The sequence below is a fragment of the Canis lupus genome, chromosome 21 (genome assembly GCF_048164855.1).
Source record: "Canis lupus baileyi chromosome 21, mCanLup2.hap1, whole genome shotgun sequence".
NCBI lineage: Eukaryota > Metazoa > Chordata > Mammalia > Carnivora > Canidae > Canis > Canis lupus.
Window position 1 is genome coordinate 12747519 of NC_132858.1, and position 19837 is coordinate 12767355.

At 62.2% G+C, this 19837-nt stretch overlaps 3 protein-coding genes across 6 annotated transcripts; 1 reads left to right on the forward strand and 2 right to left on the reverse strand.

The window, feature by feature from the left end:
- Positions 1–60: 60 nt before the first annotated feature.
- On the reverse strand, positions 61–850 carry FREY1 (Frey regulator of sperm-oocyte fusion 1). Its single transcript, XM_072790547.1, has 3 exons — positions 685–850; positions 373–446; positions 61–217 (listed from the first exon to the last, which is right to left on the reverse strand). Exons 1-3 carry the CDS (start codon positions 786–788, stop codon positions 96–98), a joined length of 300 nt encoding a protein of 99 aa, XP_072646648.1. The 5' UTR covers positions 789–850; the 3' UTR covers positions 61–95.
- A 2710-nt stretch (positions 851–3560) lies between these two features.
- Positions 3561–10615, reverse strand: PEX16 (peroxisomal biogenesis factor 16). Its single transcript, XM_072790546.1, has 11 exons — positions 9526–10615; positions 9290–9325; positions 8529–8605; positions 8047–8180; positions 7821–7921; positions 6979–7059; positions 6741–6893; positions 6567–6639; positions 6317–6436; positions 4275–4339; positions 3561–3745 (listed from the first exon to the last, which is right to left on the reverse strand). The coding sequence occupies exons 1-11, from the start codon at positions 9635–9637 to the stop codon at positions 3687–3689; spliced, it is 1011 nt and encodes a 336-aa protein (XP_072646647.1). The 5' UTR covers positions 9638–10615; the 3' UTR covers positions 3561–3686.
- Positions 10616–13693: 3078 nt separating this feature from the next.
- Positions 13694–19597, forward strand: LARGE2 (LARGE xylosyl- and glucuronyltransferase 2). Of its 4 annotated transcripts, none has more exons than XM_072790549.1 (14): positions 13694–14229; positions 14323–14682; positions 15005–15087; positions 15339–15462; positions 15713–15884; positions 16015–16119; positions 16600–16712; positions 16802–16927; positions 17008–17163; positions 17281–17435; positions 17848–18126; positions 18405–18554; positions 18650–18845; positions 19100–19597. In XM_072790549.1, the coding sequence occupies exons 2-14, from the start codon at positions 14383–14385 to the stop codon at positions 19304–19306; spliced, it is 2166 nt and encodes a 721-aa protein (XP_072646650.1). In that variant the 5' UTR covers positions 13694–14229; positions 14323–14382; the 3' UTR covers positions 19307–19597. The 4 variants fall into 4 exon arrangements, with proteins under 4 accessions (XP_072646650.1, XP_072646651.1, XP_072646652.1 ...); XM_072790550.1 differs by having other exon boundaries at positions 13696–14229; positions 16826–16927; positions 17275–17435; XM_072790551.1 differs by having other exon boundaries at positions 13696–14229; positions 15339–15432; positions 17275–17435.
- Positions 19598–19837: the final 240 nt, after the last annotated feature.

Genomic DNA, 19837 nt, shown 5'->3' on the forward strand with positions numbered 1-19837 from the left:
GTGTCTCGTGCCCCCTGGCCCCCGCCCCCCGCTGGTGTCTGTGCCAGGAAAGCCCAAGCCTTTGCTGCACAGAATAGCTTTATAAGGGGCTCCCGTCACAGGTGTGCGTCGTAGTAATACTCAGCCATGTCTGGCCCGTCCCGCTTGCGCTGCTGGGCCCGGGAGAGGAGGGGGCGAGGGCCTCGTGGCCAGGGGTGCTTGGGTCGAACCCCATAGTCTAGGGAGAGAAGAGGGTGTGGGTGGCTGGGGGAATCGGCCGAGGTCACCCCAGAACGGTGCCGTTTGGGATGACAAGACCCCGGGGCTGGTCGTGGGCGCCCTCCCCTAGGGCACGTGTCCCCATCAGGGCCCCGGGCAGGGCTGAGATCCTACCATCCACCAGGCCGGAAAGTGGCTGCGAGAGTTCCAGAGGAGCTGATAATTCTTCAGGAACAGATTGCTGAGGCCTGTGGGAGATGTTGGGGTGCTCAGCCCTGGCTCTGGAGGCCACTACCACCTCCCTGTGAAGGCTCAGGGTGGGGGACTGGTGAGCCTCGACACCCAGGATCGTGGTGCCAGCCAGCCCCCCTCTGCGGGGAGGGGAGCGGGAGGCAGCACAACAGAGCCCCCCACCTGCCAGGCCCCAGCCCCTGGGGGCCCCTGACCCTCGGCCCCCCCCCCTCCCTCCCGCCCTCCCGGAGTTACCTCAGTGGCTGGGGGTGGAGGAGTGCAGCTGCCAGGATGAGGTAGAGGAGGAAGAGGCTCAGCCCGGCCCTGGGGTACAGAGCCCCCAGCATGGTGAGAACCATCTCCTACCCGGGTCCCTGTCCCGGGCTTCTGCAGCCCCTCCCCCCCAAGGATGGAACTGCTGCCAACCCCCAGGGCCACCTCACAAAGGCCGCTGGTTCCAGGGCTCGGTGGCAGCGCCAGCCCCGCGGCTAGGCCCGAAACCTCCAGGCGGGGTTTGGTTTGGTTTGATTTTATTGACCCCGTCGGCCAACAGGTGCCAAACCACATCTGGCTCTAGTGTCCTTGCCCAAGGACTAAGGGCACAGACCTTTGGAGTCTGATCTCAGTTCTCATCCCAACCTTGCCTCTTGCGAGGTGGACGTGTCACAGTTGTGCGCCCCCGTTTTCTCGTCTATGTGAGGTAAGGTACACACGTGCGGGCCCGAGGTGTGGCCCACAGGGGAGGTCACACGGAGAGCCCCAACCATTCCCACTCTGCCGCTCGCCCCTGCCCATCCTGCTGCCACCACCGTCTCTCCTGGGTGACGCCGGGGGCGTCCTGCCAGCCGAAGGGCCCAGAGCAGGCCATGGGCCCACTCGGACATGCCGCTGTGGGGGGAGCCTAAGAGACTTCCCCACTGTTCCCCCGACCTTCCAGCAGCCTGGCCCCGGGGCTCCACAGGCCCTGCCACCACCCCCGAGGCTGGACAGAGCGATCTGGAATTAGGTGGCAAAGCCTGCAACTTGCTGCCTGGAGTGGAAGCTTCCCGAGGTTGGGACTGGTTTTGTTCACCGCGGGAGCCCCAGCCACTCCTGGTGGATGCTCAATATTTGTCGAATGAATAAACGATAGCATGGAGACAGTCTCGTCTCAGGCTGAGGCAAAGCTGTGGGGCCCTGCCTTTGATTCCTGCCCAGCCGCGTTCGGGCCACATGGGCCAGCTCACGTCAGGAGCCGGGGCCTTCACACACCCCCAGGCCCCATCCACACACACCTATGGAATCCGAGCCTGAGGGCCGAGCAGGGCTCTGCTTCGGAAACCCCGTGGCTCCGAAGACCGCAGACCTCCCGGGTCCGGCCCAGTCCTGTCACCGCCAAGGTGCCCGAGGCCCAGAGGGGCCTCCCTGGCTCCTGTCCTCAGGAACCCCGAGGCTCACGAGCGCTGGCATCTCTTTCACTGCAGACTGTGCCTCTGAGATGCCACCGTCTCCCTCCCTCTCTCCACGACCAGTCCCGGGGCCTGCCAGGGTTCCACCTCCACCCTGTCACACTCCCCCTGCCATGGCCTTCAGCAGGCTCCATCCTCTGTTAGGGCCCCTGCCCGCCCGCCGCTGCTCAGCTTCTGGCAAGGTCCGCCACAGCCCCGGCACCAGGCCGCTGGGAGGAGGTTGAAAGGGCCCCTTCTCCCTGCCCTCTGGAGGCAGGTCTGTTTCTCGCCAGGCCTGCGATGCCCCCGTCATGCCCCCGTCGGATTTGGCCCATGGCCTCCCGCCTCACCCCTCCTGCCCCTGCCGCGGCCCCCACTGCTGTGACATCACGTGCCCGCTGTGCTGCACACAACCTCCCCTCCCCGCCCAACGCGGATGCAGGGTGGACGCGGGGTCACCCGTTGGAAAGCCTCTTGACCGGAGGCCTCCCGGCCGGCGCGCCCTCCGGTGTCAGCTAGGCAGCCAGCACCCCCGCTGGCCCACCTCTGCCCGGACTCCCGCAGGTACACGCTTCAAGCTATTGCCCACACCCCGGCGCTTATGTGTCCCCCGATCTGGGCGAGAGCCCGACAGCAAGGAGGCCTGCTTCCTCCTCGCCGCATGCGCAGCACCAGGCCCAGCGCCCGCTACAGGGCAGGTGCCCAGCGAGTCACTGCGCTCAATGGAAGGTCAGGCCTCAAGCTGTGAGCACCGGAAGGCTTGTCCCTTCACCTTCCGGCCCAGGAGCTGGGTGAGCCTTCCCCAGAGGTACCTGAGGGGAGCAGAGGGAGGTGGCACCCCCTCCCAGGGCTCCCTGCAGGGTGTCAGAGGACGTGAGGCAGGGCAGAGGCTGGTGCAGATGGAGCCCTCAGAACTGAAGGGCCGCTCACCGGGCTAGAGACTCTAGCAGGAGAGTAGGGTCTGTCCAGAGGGCAAAGGGGACGGGGCGGAGGCTGAGGAAGGTGATAGTCCGGGCGGAAGGGCTGGGCTGCAGCTGCTCTGCCTGGGCCCTTGCACCCTCCCCAGCAGCGTGTGTGGCTCCAGGAGATGTGGCCACCGGGAAGCTGGCCGAGACCCCAGCTCATAAGCCCTGAACCTGCACCCGCTTCTCCCCAGAGCCTCTTGGGCTCCCGGACCCTCCAAGTCCACCCCCAGCATTGGCCCCAGGGCTGGCTGGTGCCTGATCTCCTCTGCTCAGGGAGAAGACCTCTTGCTGTCAAGTGAGGGCTCAGGGCTTGCCGTGTCCCCGAGCCACACCGGGCCCACCTTTCACCAGGCTCCACCCAGAGAGGCTGGCCTGCAGCCACCACCTAGGGCGGCGGGATCCACAGGGTCCTGGAGAAAGGGGCAGAGGCTCTGGCCAGAGGACAACAGGCAGCTGTCGCCCACTGCCCATTCGGCCTTGTCTTTTGTCACCAGGGACCGGTGAGAGGAGCTGAGTTTACGTCTGTAGCTTCCCACGTTTGATGAGGCTAAATCCCACGTTTCTGTGGCCAGAGGAGTCCAGGTCCCAGTCTTGATAGAGGCTTCTCGGCCCAGGGACAAGTGCGAGCAGTAGCGGCTCCATCACCCGAGGGTGAAAAGTCGAGGTTGTCAGGGGGGTGCTCTGCTGGCCAGGCGGGGTGCTGGGAGCCCTGGGCGGCGGGCATGGAGAGGCCACATGCTCGGGCGCTGCCAGTCAGTTTTATTAGGGCAAAGGGGCCCCGGGGAACTGAACGGCCCAGGCACCCCCTGCCCACAGCAGCAGAACGTGCCGCCCTGCCCCTCCCTGCACCCACTCCCGGGATGTGTCAGCCCCAACTGTAGAAATAAATCTTCTGCCAGGTGGGCAAGTAATCCATGAGCGGCCCTGCAATGAAAGAGTTCGGGGCTGAGGGCCAGACTCCAATCTGACTCTGCTCTACCAAAGGCCCTTCTGAGCCACAGCTGCCCAGTACAGCTGCTCACATCTGCCCAGCCAGAAGCCCAAGTGACTGCCCCGCCTGGCCGCCCCTAGGGAGGCGCCATGGGTAGCAACCTCAGTCTCCCTTTGCAAAGACCTCCTCTGCTGAGGTAAGAGCTCCAAACGCCTGGTGGGCTCCAGCTCTGCCAGAGAATCCCCAGAGAAGCCAGGAGTGTACAGCTCCAGGATCCCGGCGCAGGGCAAAGGCTGACAGCCCAGGGTGTCCCAAGACAGGACACCCTCTTCCAGCCACCCCTGAGGCTCTATGGCTCAGGCCTGGGGCCTGCCCAGAAGCTGTCACCCACCCAACCTGACATCTGGGCTCCCTCTCCTGATGGTGTTAAGAATCAAGTTTCAAGGAGATAAAACAGAAGACCCGGGGCCACTCAAAAGATTCATGATATTCGGTAACCGTCACACCCTATCCCATACTCACTTGCGACCACGCCAATGCCCGGGACGTGGTCTGTCAGCAGCTGGAGCAGGAAGAGGATCCTTGCCCTGCAGAGAGAAGATAAACAGGGAGCAGGCTGAGTAGGGTGGCCTGGGTGCCTGCAGACCTTGGTACAAGAGGAGGAGAGCTCTGGGCCACAGGCCCGGGCCGCCCACAGCTCAGCTTTGGGCAGGTGGCTTACTCACGGCACCCCAGACCCTCCTCCCACTGCTCTCCCCCTGAGTCAACATGCTCCACGTGCGGGACAATCCCAGCACAGGGTCGATGAGGGCCCCGAGGGAAGGACAGTCAGAAGAGCCGAGCCACCCTGAAAGCTCACAAGTCAATGTTGAGTGACCAGGTCGCAGGGGAGCAGTCTGAGGGGGGCACCCTCAGCGGAAGGGGCAGGCCCAAGGCCCTATTTGTTTCAGAGACAGGGCTTTCCCCCGGGAGAACGTGGGTAAGACAATGGCGTTCGGGATCGTAACGAGAGAAGCAATGGTTAGATTGAGCATTTGTTAAGTGTTTCTGCATTAAGTGCTACTGTAGGATGAGGTCAGTTAAGACCTCCAAAAACCCAATGAGGTGGGCACTCTCATGTCCTCATTTTACAGATGAGGGACAGTATGGTTCAACCACTTGCCCAAGGTCACACGACAGGCGGGCAGCCCAGCTCCAGAGACATACTCGGTCTCCAACAGTAAGGAAAGGGGGCTTCCTGTCCTCTGGGGGGGACCAGGAATTTCTCTTGACAGGTTTCTAGAACTTTCTCAGTCTGGGTCACTGCTGTAAGGGTGCTAGGCTGCTCAGGTCGGCAGGTGCGCATGCCCCACTAGAGGCCTGCTGCCTGCAGAGCCATCTCTGCATGTACTGTTGCCTCAAAATGCCTCAGTTCCAAGATCCTGGGGCTACACTTCCTCTGCAAAGTGCAGGCTGTCTGTGGGGAGAGGTCATATGGTCCCTGTATGTCTCTGGAATATTCCTTTAGCGCTAGGAATAGGATTTGGCTTCAGTACCTTGTGAGCTTGCACTTATCTGAAAAATAAGAATTGCTGGGCCAGGCTTATTTTCACCAATGTGGTGTAAACCTATTTCCTACTGCCTCAAAAACAAAGCAAATCAAACCAAAGCAAAACAGAGGTCGTGTGGTCTTAATATTAAATTGTAATTCTAGGAACGCCTGGGTGGCTCAGTGGTTGAGGATCTGCCTTTGGCTCAGGTCGTGATCCTGCAGTCTCGGGATTGAGTCCCACATCGGGCTCCCCGCAGGGAGCCTGCTTCTCCCACTGCCTATGTCTCTGCCTCTCTCTCTGTGGCTCTCATGAATAAATCAATAAAATGTTTTTTAAAAAATCTTCAAAAATAAAGTATAAATAAATAAATGTATGTATGTATGTAATTCCAGTTACTATTCTTCTAGCAGAGGACTAGTTAAGACAGAGATGGAGGGGGTTCCAGGAGCCCCCAGTCTATCTCATGGCCCCTGGCATTGTCCAGAGGGACCCCTCCTCAGATCTGTCTGCCCTCAGGCAGTCACCTGGCAGGCCTTGGGGAACTTGCCCCCAAGTCCCCCTTACTTGCTACCAGTAGGCCCTCTGTGTCTGGCTGAAGCTGGAAGCTCTGGACCCTCGAAGGTGACAGAGCAGGTGCTGGGCATGGTAGGGACAGGCCAAGGGAGAGCACAGACGTGGCACCTGGCTCTGCCACTGGCTGGCTGGGTGGCTCTGTTTAAACTTCCCTGAACCTCGAGGGCCTCCTCTGTGAAGTGGGGATCCGGACTACCTCACAGGAAGAAAGTCCGCACCCGCCACCATCCTGGTAGCCCTGCCCTCTGTGAGCTGATGCTGCTTAACTCCTGCATGTATGTGCCCACGGCCTGCCAGCTCTGGGGCAGGGCTGGGCCAGGCCAGGGAAATGGTTACACCCAGGACAGCACACAGTGGGTGCTCAGTGCCCAAGGATGGAGGAAGTTGGGAGGAAGGGAAGGCATGCACAGGGGCTGGAGCCGAGAGTGGGCCTCGCCACTTGTAGGGGCCTGTCCTCACTCGGAGAAGCGGTCGTAGAATGGGGAGCGCAGCAGGTAGTAGAGTAGCAGGATGGTCCGGCGCCGTAGCTCCAGCCGCTCCCTCCGGGTCAAGCCCTTCCTGTCGCTCAGAAGGCTCAGGCTGGAGGCCGGAAGGGGCACCAGTCAGGGCTAGCAATGGGGGCCCGGTCTGCTCAGGTGCCCCCCTTGCACAGGCCTGCAGCACGAAGCCCGGCAGAAGGAGTGCACTCCCCGGGCAGACCCAGGCTCACCTGGTCACATCCACGACGCCGGACAGGAGCCAGGGTGTCCACGACCGCTGACCCCACAGGCCCAGACTGAGCACTGACGGCCAAGGTGTCAAGGATGTCTCCAGCACGTGGCCCACCCGCCCGCCCCACTCCTGGCCCGCCCTGTAGTGCCAGGCAGCCGCAGGCAGAGGATACGGTGCAGCAGGGGCCGGGCAATATACAAGGACTCGGCGATGGTCTCCTGCAGCCCCAGTGGGGTGGGGGGAACATTCAGCTCCTCACGCTGTTGCTGCTGTCGTCCCTCCCGCTGCTGGGGGGCTCCCCAGTGCCTCGTGTGCAGGGAGGGAGCTAGAACACAAAGGCAGCTGATGAGCAGTCAGGCCGCGGCTGACCTCAGCACTGAGGTGCCCAGGCCACTACATCCTACACTTACTATTCTGGAGGGTTCGTACCACTCGATTTGACCGCTTCCCCACGTATGACTGCTCCTGGCTGCCACTGCTCTGGTCACCATCTAAGAGCAAGGACAGAGATTCTGTCAAAGGGACATATTTCCAGCAGAACCTGCAGAGAACCTGCATGCAGAGAATGCTCACAGGCTAAGGGGAGAATGGAAGGACATGGAAAAGCCTGCACTAAGGTGGCAGCTGAGGTGCTCTGGTCAGCACTCCCCCTGGCCTGGGCAAAGCCCAGCATCACCCAAGGCAGGGTAGCTGCCCCAAACCCAGGCTTCCCAGGGACTGGAGTGAGGCCAGGAAGGCCCAGCCCAACCAAAACTGTGTGGACCACAGCACCAGAAGGGCCAGGTCTTCTCAGTCCCCTGCTTGCAATATGACCAGGTAGAGAAACAAAGAACGGTCCCCACTGAAGGCCAGAAGCGCCAGGCCCGGTGGCCAATTGGTGAGGAGTCCAAAGCCCTGAAGGGACAGATATGTCAAGTACCCTGCCTCATGCAACTCTTGAAATACAGAACGAGTCCCAAAGACATGGTTGGCAAGACCTCTGTGTCCTATTCATGCTTTGCCCCCTATTCCTGCCACCCACAAAAAGGAATGAGGACTCTGGTGCCAGTAGTTCTGAGTCCAAGTTCTGATTTTGCCCCTCGCCTAATTTTTCTTTTTTTTTCTCTGTACGTTACAGGGTGATGAGAGCAAACTGAGCTGATAGGGACAGATGTGCTCCATAAACAGACAATACGCCACTCCTGCTGGCCCGCTCTGAACCCACAAATTAGTTCCATGTCCCAGGCCACCCCAGAGTATAGAAGCAGCTTACCTGGGGACTGTGCCTGGGTCTCCCTGTCCAGCGGAACGATGGGGGGTGAGGTCTGGAGGCCAGCCTTGAACCAGATCAGCAGGAACATCCGCAGGACAGCCCTGGGTGGGGAGTGCAGGGGAGGCAGCTAGCCCCAGGGGGTCAGGGGTGCTCTTGTGAACCCCATATGAACTGCTGGTCCCGAGACACCCCCACCCAGGACCTGCCCTCCTCGGTCCCGACATACTTGGCCAGCTGGATGAGGGCGATGACGAGCCAGCGGCCCACTTCACCCCACACCTTGGCGGCCCCCATCTCCATGAACACCTCCACGCACTCCAGCACACTCAGCCATGTCAGCAGCTTCTGCTGGGACAGAGGCTGCAAGGACCCCAGGCCCAGAGGTCAGGGTTCGGGGGTGGGGGGCTGCCCCAGGCCCTCCCCCCTAGGAAGCCTGACAGGAGGAGTGGATTTTCCCCTACAACTATAAGTGCAGGCCTGAGTTCTCCAGGTGGGACCTGCTACTCCAGGTCTCTGAAACTCAGTCTCTTCATCTGAGGGGCACTGACAACTCGCTCCTTCACCTAACGAGATGGCTTGAAACTCAGACGGACGGAGGCACGTCTCACGCTCTGAGACCACAGCTCATGCTACATACGTGGGCTGCTGGTTACTCCTTCACTCTTAGTCCCTGTGCTTCCCGCCCGCAGCTCCCGATGGAATTCTCACCACAGGTAACTTTTTCCGAAGCTCTTTCCGCAGGATGCCATCGTTGAGCAGCACGAGCAGGTTAGAGGCAGAGTACACTGAGGGGGACGGTGTGGCCTTGAAGGGCTGGTTCTGCAGCCTCGACACCCTCCCCCTCTCCCCAGGGCCGCAGGGATCGCCTGTCACTTGCTTTACTCCGCCCGCCGCAGACTGTGTGGAAACCAACCTGCCTCCCCACCCACCCCCTCCGAGCCCCACACTCCCCAGGAGGATCTCGTGTGGGTGGCTGGAACAAGAAAGGATGGTTTGATCTCGGTGACAAAGCAGCTGCCGCCCTGCTGTTGGGCACCGGTCACCTGGCGGCTCCATCTCTCCCTTCACTACCTCCAGGGCTCCCTGGGCAAACACTCCTGAGGCAGTTACAGTGTGGGGCTCCTTGAATGTGAGAAATCCGAGTTGGAATCCTGGCTCCGGGATCATCAGTAGCTGTCCCCTAACCTCACCGAACTTCTGTCCCCTCAACCGGACACTGAAGACAGTAACAGAACCTACCTCATAGGACTATAGGGAGGATTAACTGGGCAAAGGCAGGAGAGGTACTTGGCCAGCTGCCCGACCAGTCAAGGCCCCCAGATTGGTCTCCCGACCATGGGGACACGGAGGGCCCAAGACAGTGGCCGCTGGGCCTTGTCCGATTCAGTCACAGCACAGGACGATCGAACGGAAAACCTAGGACTGCGACCCCGGCGGTCGCCCCCCGCCCAGCCCAGGGCCCCGCTCACCCAGCTCCGACAGCTCGTGCGAATCGGCGAAGCGACCTGGGGGAAGGCACACGAGGGGGCGGTGAGCATTTGCCTCAGCCTGCGGCTTCGGGCCCCGACGGCGCCTCCCTATGCCCTACGGGAACCTGCAAGGTAGTTCTCAAGCACAGCGGTCACTACCCCGACTCTGAAGGGAAGGGGCCGGCGGGGTCAGGGGTCAGAGCCCCGAAGGGGTGGGGCAAAGGTCGGGCTAGCACCTGCCAGCAGGTAACTGAGGCCCCGCACTGCCGTCTCCAGCTGGGCCGTGGCGGCCGGGTGACGAGTCACGTACTCCTGGTAGCGGAGGCTCAGAAGCCGCAGTTTCTCCATCCTGCCCTCGGGACCGACAGACACACGGACCGACTGTACGACGGGCTGCAGCACCCTGCTTCCTGCGCCCTCCTTCCTGCTTCCGGTCCTAGGCCCGCCTCACCGTTGCTCAACTTCCGAGGGCCAGAAGGGTGGTGACGTGAAGGGCCATTGAGCCACCCTTCACCCCACATCTTAGATCACCTCCCACCGGGGTAGCGCTTAGCAACTGCGGGCCTGATCCCGCCCTCCTTGCTCCTTCAGGTCATTGGCTGACACGCTCTCCGCCCCCCACCCTCCCGGCGCTGCTGGAACCGGGCTTTTCCGCCTTCCGGGTGGGCTGCTCTTGCGCCTGCGCAGTTAGCAGTTCCAGGCCGCTCCCGCGGTAGTCTGAGCAGTTCATGCCAGAGCAGGGACCAGGACCCTGGAGTCTCTCCAATGGAACGCCGAGAGGCTCGAACGGGAGGGCCGGATTTTAAAGGGCCGGGAGGCAGCTCGCTAAAGGAACCTCGATCAGACTTGGGGAGGCGCGAGGAGGGTCTTGGCAGGAGCCCGTTTGGCCAGTTGCCTCGTCTCCCGTCCCCCACCAGAGGGAGTGCTGGGGAAACTGAGGCAAGGAAGAGTCCAGGCTTCCACGCAGTCTCGATCCCCTGGTCAGCACTGTTAGTGCAGGGCTTCGGCCACAGCTCCCGCATGGACTGTGCGGACGTGCACTCCCATCTTCCCGGAATAAACTCCGTTTCGGGCTTCCGCTCTTGGCCGAGGGGTGACCTGGTCGAGTGTTTCCCTTCTCTGGGTCTCGAGTTTTCCCATCTGTAAAATGGTTTGAGGGGAGGCTTGGTCCTCGAAGTCGGCCTCAATCTCAAAGCGCTTTTCGGCCCACGGGTGCACCTCCCGGTCCTCAGCTGCTCCCCAAGGGACGGGGGGGAGACTCCTGGGAATCTTCCCAAACCGGGCGGCCTCCCTAGAAGGGGCTGTGGCGGGAGAGGAGCGGCGGGAGGTAGGGAGCTGACGCTCCGGTGAGGCCGCCCCTGATTGGCTGTGCGCAAAGGGGCGGGGCCTGGGTGGGGTCGCGGGGCTGAGCCCGCGGGGACGTGGCCCTCGGGGCCTTGGTACCCTGAAAGTAGTAGTACATTATTTTGCCCAATTCTCTCTACGGGTCATCATCTGCAGGTGAAGGGGAAAGAGCTGCTTACGAACGAATCTTGGTCTAGCCTGACCACAGAATCTAGGCGGTTTTAAGCAACGCACCTTGCTAGAAAGCCACAGCCCCTCCTTGCACTCCCCCTCCCTCCCCCTCCTCTCCAGCTTAGTTTTCTTCTATATTGGGAGGGGAATCCTAGCTGCCCTCCTCACTCATGCCAAGCACTATGACCCAGGGGGTTGTGTCCCGGGGCCTCAGGAGAGGCTAAAGGTCTTGGAGAACACAGGAGGTGGTGGCGGGCAACATCGTTTCTCACCACCTCGTGGGTGCCAGGCCCACTCCTACACCACTCCTGGCAACGTTGCCAGCTAGGTATGCACTCTTTCTCACAGATGGGGAATAAGAGGCCCAAGTAGTTGAAAGGACTTGTCCCAGGTCACATAGCATGGCACTGGCCAAGTGGACCACAATGTGTGTCTCCCACAGCAGTGCCCTCTCTCCTACTGCCCACAGCCCAGCAAGGGCAGTGACACATTGAGGCTACTTGGTCCTGAGTCGAGTTAGCAGCTGGGGTTAAAGACCAGGACTCAGCACATTCCATGTGAGGCTTTCTCCTTTCCTCCTTATACCCCCACCATCTTTTTTTTTTTTTTAAGATTTTATTTATTTATTCATGAGAGACACAAGGCGAGAGAGAGGCGGAGACACAGGCAGAGGGAGAAGTAGGCTCCATGCAGGGAGCCCGACGTGGGACTCGATTCCGGGTCTCCAGGATCAGGCCTTGGGCTGAAGGCGGCGCTAAACAGCCGAGCCACCCGGGCTGCCCTGTACCCCATCTTAATGAACATGTTCCCAAACCTCACCAGGGGGCACTCCTCCAGTCCTTCATTCTGCAGCCTCTGCAGCAATGGAGAGAGTGAGGACTGGGAGTATGAGGTTTCTTTGACATTCCCAGGGCTGATGGTCCCATGGTTCTGGGGAGAAAATGTGTGTAGGACAGAGCAGCAGCACCCCCCCCCACACACACACACACAGAATGAGGAGCACTAGCATCTGTTTCTCCTCTTCCCTTCAGGACTGGGAGGGGAGCACGGGCCCAGCCAGTTTGGCAGCAGCACAGCTGCCTGAATTTCCTCCCCAGATCTCAGGCCTGATTAGGTCCCAGAAACAAAGAGTGGCCGTGTGTGCAGGAGGCACCCAGGGCAGCCCCTCCCTGCCGGGTCCCTGCCTGGAATTGATCACCTGGCTGGGCTAGAACGGCCTCTGGGCAAGTTGGGCCAGAACTTCCCTCCTTCAGTCCGCCCTGAGCCACAGAAGAAGAGAGCTAGACCAGCCGGGATGAGGGAACTGAGACCCAGAGACCCAGAGAGGGGGCCTGAGTGGGCTCAAGTCACACAGCAAAGTCCTGGACAAAGCTGGGTCAAACCAGGTCTCCGTCCTAGAAGACCAGCACCCTTTCATGTGCCCACACCTGTCTCCCACTCCCCCTGCTCCAGAATAACCTCTGGAGGACCTACAGCAAGCATCTCAGCAGGGAACTGCCCCTGAGTGGTAAGGTTAAGCCAGGGGTGGGGCCGGCATTGTGAGTAGCTACAGCAAGTTCTGTGGCCCCCGGCTCCTGTCTCTACCCTCTTCCTCACCTTCCTTACACCACCCCCGTCCCCCGTCTCTGTTGAGAGTCTTGGGGAAGTAATCATTCCCACCCCCCACTCCAGCTCCAGGCTAGAGGTGAGGGTCAAGGGGGCTGGAAGCTCAAAGCTCTAGAGGCCAGGAGGGCCCCTGCATCCCCTCATCTCCTCTTAATTCCCAGATGTTCAGGGAGCCACCATTGGTCTCCATGGCAACCACTACCCCTGGCCTCCAAAACTGGACCTTCCTGGAAACCCCCATCTCCCTGAGAAAGGCATCCCGGGATCTTGGAGGAGGAGGCTTGAGGGGTCTCATGCTGGACTGCTTCCCACAGCTGCTTTGGGGGTTAGGGTCTCTCAGACCCTCACTTTTTACAAATAAATTTTTAAAAGATTTTCTTTATTTGAGAGAGAGATTGAGAGCACAAGCAGGGGGAGCAGCAGAGGGAGAGGGAGAAGCAGAGTCCCTGCTGGGCAGGGAGCTGGACGAAGGGCTCCGTCCCCCCATCCCGGGACCCTGAGATCCCGATCTGAGCTGCAAGTAGACACCGACCGAGCCACCCAGGCGCCCCTGGCCCTCACTTTTTATAGGTGAAGTTGGGCTAAAGGGACCCGGGTCACCGAGAGACCTCTTGCGACTCGGCCACTTGCAGCACATACTTCCCGCTTGGTGCTGCTGGACCCTGGGGGGGCTCTGGGGCCTAGGGCAGTGCAAGATGGACAAGGCTCCAGTCCCATGAGCAGCCTTCCCGAGAGGGAGACCTGCTACACACAAGTCCACAAGGTGGACTTCAGAGGACTGCTAGGAATAAAATAAACCAAGAGATATGGAAGGAGGAGCTGGCCTTGTGAGATTCTGGAAGAATCCAGGCAGAAGGAACATCCAGGGCAAGTCCAGGCCCAGGAAGGCTTTCCAGAAGAGCAACTGGACACTTTGCCTTCAGGGAAGGGGCCTGGGGGAAGGGGTGGGTGTTCTAACAGGTCCCTTCTTGGGAGGGGACTGAGACTTGAGGCTCCTCAAAGCTCAGCTCCGGGCCTGGCTCAGTGTGTGCTCGGTCAACCGTGACTGTCGTTGTTCCGGGCCAGAGCGCCCACCTCTCCCTCCAGCGCCGAGGCCAGGCTGCGGCCTGCTGTGGGGTGCGAGGTGGGGCACGGTTAGAAATACAGCCCCGGCACCAGGCACGATGCGCAGGTCCAGGCAAGGGTGGGGGGTTCTGGTTCCCGCGTCGGTGAGGCCCCAGGCCAGCTCGGGGGGGCAGGAGACGACCTTCGTAAGGCGGCTTTGTCCCGGCCGCGCCGCCAGGCCCGCCGGCCAGAAACGCACGGGGCGGAGCGGCCGGGAGCTCCAGGTGCCCCGCCTCCAGGGCCCGGAGCAGGTGTCCCTGACCCCCGAGGCCGCGCATTCCACTCCTTCCTCCTTAGCCCGGGCCGTCCCTTTGATCCCGGGCCGGGGTCACGGGCCCCTCCCCCGGTGGGAGGTTGAGGGGAGGAGATGGGGCCTCAGAGCTGGGAAGAGGGGGATGGGCTCGGGGCAGGTGGCGGGCACTGGGCCTTCCCGGGTGGCTGCCCCCGCTCCCTCCAGCCATCCGGGGGGGTTCTCCGGGTACCTCCCGGGATTGCGGGGAGTTCAGGGGTGGACCTTCGGATGCCGGAGCAGGGGCTGGACCCCCGGGGGGGTCCCCGCCCCTTTGGGCTCAGCCGAGCGGAGGTGAAACCTGAACCCAGGTTGGGGGCGGGGCTGGCTCCTGCTCGGACGGGGCTGGCCTGCGCCTCCACCCGGGCCCTGCACCCCGGCCGGCTTCTGGAAGCGGGTCGTCGGCGTCCCCGAGCCCCTGGAGCAGGTGCGGCGGCGACTCAGGGCGAGAGGGAGGACGGGGCGGCCGTCGGGCCCGCCGCCCCAGGCTGAGCCTCCAACCTCCGCCCGCGATCCACAGGGACAGCGATGGAGCCCCCGGCCCGGGGTCGCGCCCCGCCCTGAGCCCCCGCCCGCGACCATGCTGCCCCGAGGGCGCGCCCGGGCGCTGGGGGCCGCCGCGCTGCTGCTGCTGCTGCTGCTGCTCCTGCTGCTCCTGGTCGGATTCTTCCAGTTTGGCCGAGACGGGAAGTGCGAGTGCGGCGGCCCAGGCGGCGCGCGGAGGGACCCGGGCTCCGTCCCCTGCGCGCCGACGCCGTGTGTCTCCCCGGGCGGGCGGCCGCGGGGCGCCGCTGCCGTCGACGGGGACCCGCCTGCGCACCGCGGGGGGCACAGCCGCTCCGACTGCGTCCCGCCGCGGCCGCCGCTGCCCAAGTGCGAGGTGGGTGCGCGCGGCCCCTGGCGGCGGGAATCTCGGGGGCGCCCCCCCGCCGGGCCCCCGGGCCCCCGTGGGAATCCCTGCACCTGGCGACGCTCCGCCAGGTGGCTCCGGACTGACCGCTGGTGGGGGACGCCTCCCCCGCTCCCGGCCTCAGTTTCTCCATCTGTGAAATAGGGCTGGACCCCTGCTCCGCACGCCCCCGCCTCTTCCTTAGCTCTGTTGCGGGGCGGGGCTTCGCTGCCCGCGGCCCGGCCTGCCCAGTCCTAGGTCTTAGCGGCTGGCGGGGGAGGGGCCGCTGCCCACCTGCACGTCCCCTCCGCAGCTCTTGCACGTGGCCGTCGTGTGTGCGGGACATAACTCCAGCCGAGACCTCGTCACCCTGGTGAAATCTGTGCTCTTCTACAGGTATAACCAGGTGTCAGGGCGAGGGCGGGGAGTCAGGAGTGGGGAAGGGAACAAAGCCTCGGGGAACATATGGGAGCTCCAGTTACCCCATCTGCCCCACAGGGACAGTGTCCCTTCCTCCCTTGAAGGTCCCGGTACAGAAAAGCTCTTTGTCAAAGTTGGTGCTTCGACTTCTGAGTCCCTCCAGAGGGTCTTGTCCCCTGTTTCTCCTTCTTGGGCCTAGCGGCTTTCCTCACCTGTCCTTCCCAAAGGAAAAATCCACTGCACTTCCATCTGGTGACTGATGCCACGGCCAGGAACATTCTGGAGATGCTCTTCCACACGTGGATGGTGCCCGCAGTCCGGGTCAGCTTCTATGACGCGGAGGAGCTCAAGGCAGGAGCCCTGGCCCTTTTGCACCTCTTTCTGGCGGTGCCCAGCTCTTTCCTTCCTCGAAGGGCATGGGGTGGGGGCGTGGCAGAGAGGCTAGAGCTGCCTGGGACCCCCAGTCTCATCACACCTACAGAAGCACCAATCCCTCAGCCTCCCTGGGCCTATGCCTTCTTCCCCGTGTCACCCTGAGCAGGTTCTGGCACTCATGGGCCCTTCTCTGCCAGGTTCATGCCCTGTCCTCCCCACCCTACAGCCCCAGATCTCCTGGATTCCCAACAAGCACTACTCTGGCCTGTACGGGCTAATGAAGCTAGTGCTGCCTGGTGTCCTGCCCCCTGACCTGGCCCGTGTCATTGTCCTGGACACCGACGTTACCTTCGCCTCTGATATTGCAGAGCTCTGGGCACTCTTTGCTCACTTTTCTGGTGAGAGACGACCTGGGACCCAGCCCCAGCCAGTCCCCCTCCCTGGCCTGTCCAGGCCCCGCTGTGGCCTAGTGCTGATCCGAGGTCCAGTGGGGGCCTCAGGCAGCTCCCTCGTGCCCTCCCTCCCCAGACGAGCAGGTGATCGGTCTTGTGGAGAACCAGAGCGACTGGTACCTGGGCAACCTCTGGAGGAACCACAGGCCCTGGCCTGCCTTGGGCCGGGGATTTAACACAGGTGGGCCAGTGGTTGGGGGAGGCAGGAGGGGTGGCCACTGGTCCTCAGGCCCCAGGGACTGGGCAGGGCACAGAATGCTAGGAGCCCCCACCCCACCCCCAGAAGAATAGTGCTGTCGAAAGAACACCAGGAGAAGAGCCAGAAACAGTTCCAGCCTTGGCTATTTGTGCTGAATGACTTTGGCCAAGCCACTTGGTCCACCTGGGCCTCTGTTTTCTCATCCATTAAATGGGGATGACGTTGCCAGTCCCGGGGTCACTGAGTGTGAGAAGATGCCTGTGGAGGTGCTCTGTAAGCTGTGCAGTGTCCTCCTTCACCCCCAAGAGGAGTGATCATTGGCCAAACTGGTCCACGCTCCTGTCTGAACAGTCAGAAAATGCCACTAAGTCAAAGAGTAAACATTCAAAAGACAGCTTCATGACCCCTGACCCCAGGAGCAGGGTTAGCCCAGGTGAGTATGACGCCCCTTCCCCTGGGCAGGTGTGATCCTCCTGTGGCTGGACCGGCTCCGGCAGGCTGGCTGGGAGCAGATGTGGAAGCTGACAGCCGGGCAGGAGCTCCTCACCCTGCCCTCCACCTCGCTGGCGGACCAGGTCAGGGGCAGCCTTTGCCCCGGGTTGGGGGGGGGGGGGCGGGCAGGGAGCAGGCTCTGGGCCGAGGCACGACAGCTGTCTCTGCCCAGGATATCTTCAATGCCGTTATCAAGGAGCACCCGGGGTTGGTGCAGCCCCTGCCCTGCGTCTGGAACGTTCAGCTGTCAGACCACACGCTGGCCGAGCGCTGCTACTCGGAGGCAGCTGATCTCAAGGTGAGTGGGGTGGGGGCTGCTGAGTGGGGGGCTCTTGTTCCCTGCTCCCATCCCCTGAACAACACCCTCCTGGGTCCCAGGTGATCCACTGGAACTCACCAAAGAAGCTGCGTGTGAAGAACAAGCACGTGGCCTACTTCCGCAACCTCTACCTGACTTTCCTGGAGTATGATGGGAACCTGCTGCGGAGGGAGCTCTTCGGGTGCCCCAGCCCGCCGCCGTCTGGGGCCAAGCAGGTGGGAGGGAGCCGCCTACCCTTGGCTCCGGGGACGCTCCCCCCACTGCTTTGGTGGGCCCGGGCCTTGTCTGGGGACTCATGTCCCTGGGACACCCCGCCTCCCCCCCAGTTGCAGCAGGCCCTGGCACACCTGGACGAGGAAGATGCCTGCTTCGAGTTCCGGCAGCAGCAGCTCATGGTACACCGCGTGCACGTCACCTTCCTGCCCCACGTGCCGCCGCCCGGCCGGCCTCACGACGTCACCCTGGTGGCCCAGCTCTCTATGGACCGGTGAGAGGGCCGAGGACGGCGGCAGGGAGTGAGGCAGGGCTGGGACCGGGAATCTCCAAGAGGATGGTTTCAGTGGGCGGAAGGAAGAGCTCACGCTGCCTCATGCTTGAGGACTTCCAGAATGTGGAGACACTGGCTGCGGTTAAGGGCTTGGGTTTGGGGAATCTCGCAGGTGCCTGGAACTGCCCGTCCGTAGCCCTGGGACCACGGGCAAGTCTTGAGGTCTCTGGCCTTTGGTGTTCTTATTTGTTCCATGAGAAAGGGCCCACCCGGGGGGGTACGTGGGAGGATTCAGTAAGACCCTATAAAAAGCCTGTGGCAGGTGCGCAGGAAGTCACCGGAAGGGTGTCTATGGCAGGACCCCGGGGAGGTATTCCAGCTGGCCTTGGGCTGACCACCCCCCTCGCCCCAGGCTGCAGATGCTAGAAGCCCTGTGCAGGCACTGGCCGGGCCCCATGAGCCTGGCCTTGTACCTCACAGACGCAGAGGCCCAGCAGTTCCTGCGGTTCGTCGAGGCCTCGGCAGTGCTCTCCGCCCGGCAGGACGTGGCCTACCACGTGGTGTACCGTGAGGGCCCCCTCTACCCCGTCAACCAGCTGCGAAACGTGGCCTTGGCCCAGGCCCTCACGCCTTACGTCTTCCTCAGCGACATCGACTTCCTGCCTGCCTTCTCCCTCTACGACTACCTCAGGTGGGCCTGAGGAGGGCGGGGAGGGACGGCCTCTGGGTGCCTGAGGCCGGGGGTGGGCACCCCAGGACCCTCGCAAGCGTGTGGCTGCGCCTTCCAGGGCCTCGGTTTCCTCTGTAAGATGGGTTTGTATTGGGGCGGGGGGCGCCCATGTCGGTTCTCTGGGCTGCCGCAGGGAGGGAGCCCTGCTCCCCGCAGACGCCCCACTGTGTCTGTGAGGGCCCCTGGCCTGGGGAGTCGACTCCCCTCTTCTCCCCTGTTGATGGGTGCTCCCCGCTCAGGGCCTCCATCGAGCAGCTGCAGCTGGGCAGCGAGCAGAAAGCGGCTCTGGTGGTGCCAGCGTTCGAGACCCTCCACTACCGCTTCAGCTTCCCCAGTTCCAAGGCCGAACTGCTGGCCCTGCTGGACTCCGGCGCTCTCTATACCTTCAGGTAGGGGAGGCCGCTGCTCCGCTCCCCACGCGGCCCCCGCCCGCTCACCGAGCTCCCCGCCTTAGCTGGGCACCCTGCCCCATCCTGTACCACAGGTTCCACGAGTGGCCCCGGGGTCACGCGGCCACAGACTATGTCCGCTGGCGGCAAGCTCGGACCCCATACCGTGTGCAGTGGGCAGCTGACTACGAGCCCTACGTGGTGGTGCCTCGTGATTGTCCCCGCTATGACCCCCGATTCGTGGGCTTCGGTTGGAACAAAGTGGCCCACATCGTGGAGCTGGATGCACAGGTGAGGACATGCCTTGCTACCTCCAGTTTCCATTTGAATACCTCCAGGGCCAGAGAGCTCACTACACCTCAGCATGGCACACTGCTCCGTTAGGCAGGACTGTTAGAAATTTCACCTCTGTGTAGAACTACAATCTGCCCTTGACCCTTACTTTGGCTATTAGGGGCTACCAAATAAACCTGCCCCCACCCCGCCGAGCTGCAATCCTCCCCCCAGCCCAGGCAATGAATGTCCCTCTGCCTCTACCCCTGCAGGAATACGAGCTCCTGGTGCTGCCAGAGGCCTTCACCATCCACCTGCCACATGCCCCAAGCCTTGACATCTCTCGCTTCCGCTCTAGCCCCACCTACCGTGACTGCCTCCAGGCCCTCAAGGATGAGTTCCACCAGGACTTGTCCCGTCGCTACGGGGCTGCTGCTCTCAAATACCTCACTGCCCTGCAGCAGCCCCGAGGCGCCTGAACTCCGGAGGCTGGGCCTGTATGGCTCACCCCTGCCCTCCACCTTGGCTCTCACACACTCCTGAGGACACCGGAGCAACCCTGCCACCCTAACCCCCCTCCCTGCTATCTAAATTATTTAAGGTCTCAGTGGAAAGGGCTTCAGTTGGAGCACCTGTGTGGTGGGGCCTGGGGGCCTCCCCTTGCTGCTATCTATGGCTGGGGTCTAGGCTCCCTCTGCTACCGTTTTGGAGCTGGTTCCCCCCATCTTCCTCTGTACATCTCTTTTTCATAATCAAAGTTCTTCAAGCTCCTTTTCGTGTTCCGTCTGGTTTGGGGCATGAGGGTGTGGGTCAGCGGGGAAGGTGCTCAGTCTCCCAGGAGCTGCAGGAGGGCCCCGGACCCTCCCCTGGAGGCCCGAACCAGAGTGTACCTTGCCCACCCTCCCCTGCCCCAAACCCGACACCATGAGGCTGAGAGACTTTATTTGGCTTTATTTAGTAAAATGTTAAAATAAATAAATACAAATTGATCAGCTGCTCTGGATCCCCCC

What these genes read in the sequence shown, in the direction of transcription:
- LARGE2 (XM_072790548.1), top strand. Translation starts at nt 14,383, where the DNA reads ATGCTGCCCCGAGGGCGCGCCCGGGCGCTGGGGGCCGCCGCGCTGCTG. An exon ending in AAATCTGTGCTCTTCTACAG is followed by an intron (nt 15,088 to 15,338) that starts GTATAACCAGGT and finishes TCCTTCCCAAAG; the next exon opens with GAAAAATCCACTGCACTTCC. An exon ending in TCGTGGAGCTGGATGCACAG is followed by an intron (nt 18,846 to 19,099) that starts GTGAGGACATGC and finishes CTACCCCTGCAG; the next exon opens with GAATACGAGCTCCTGGTGCT.
- PEX16 (XM_072790546.1), bottom strand. Translation starts at nt 9,637, where the DNA reads ATGGAGAAACTGCGGCTTCTGAGCCTCCGCTACCAGGAGTACGTGACT. An exon ending in TTCGGAAAAAGTTACCTGTG is followed by an intron (nt 8,181 to 8,528) that starts GTGAGAATTCCA and finishes GGGTCCTTGCAG; the next exon opens with CCTCTGTCCCAGCAGAAGCT. An exon ending in GGTACGAACCCTCCAGAATA is followed by an intron (nt 6,894 to 6,978) that starts GTAAGTGTAGGA and finishes TTTGTGTTCTAG; the next exon opens with CTCCCTCCCTGCACACGAGG.
- FREY1 (XM_072790547.1), bottom strand. Translation starts at nt 788, where the DNA reads ATGGTTCTCACCATGCTGGGGGCTCTGTACCCCAGGGCCGGGCTGAGC. An exon ending in CTCCACCCCCAGCCACTGAG is followed by an intron (nt 447 to 684) that starts GTAACTCCGGGA and finishes CATCTCCCACAG; the next exon opens with GCCTCAGCAATCTGTTCCTG. An exon ending in ACTTTCCGGCCTGGTGGATG is followed by an intron (nt 218 to 372) that starts GTAGGATCTCAG and finishes TTCTCTCCCTAG; the next exon opens with ACTATGGGGTTCGACCCAAG.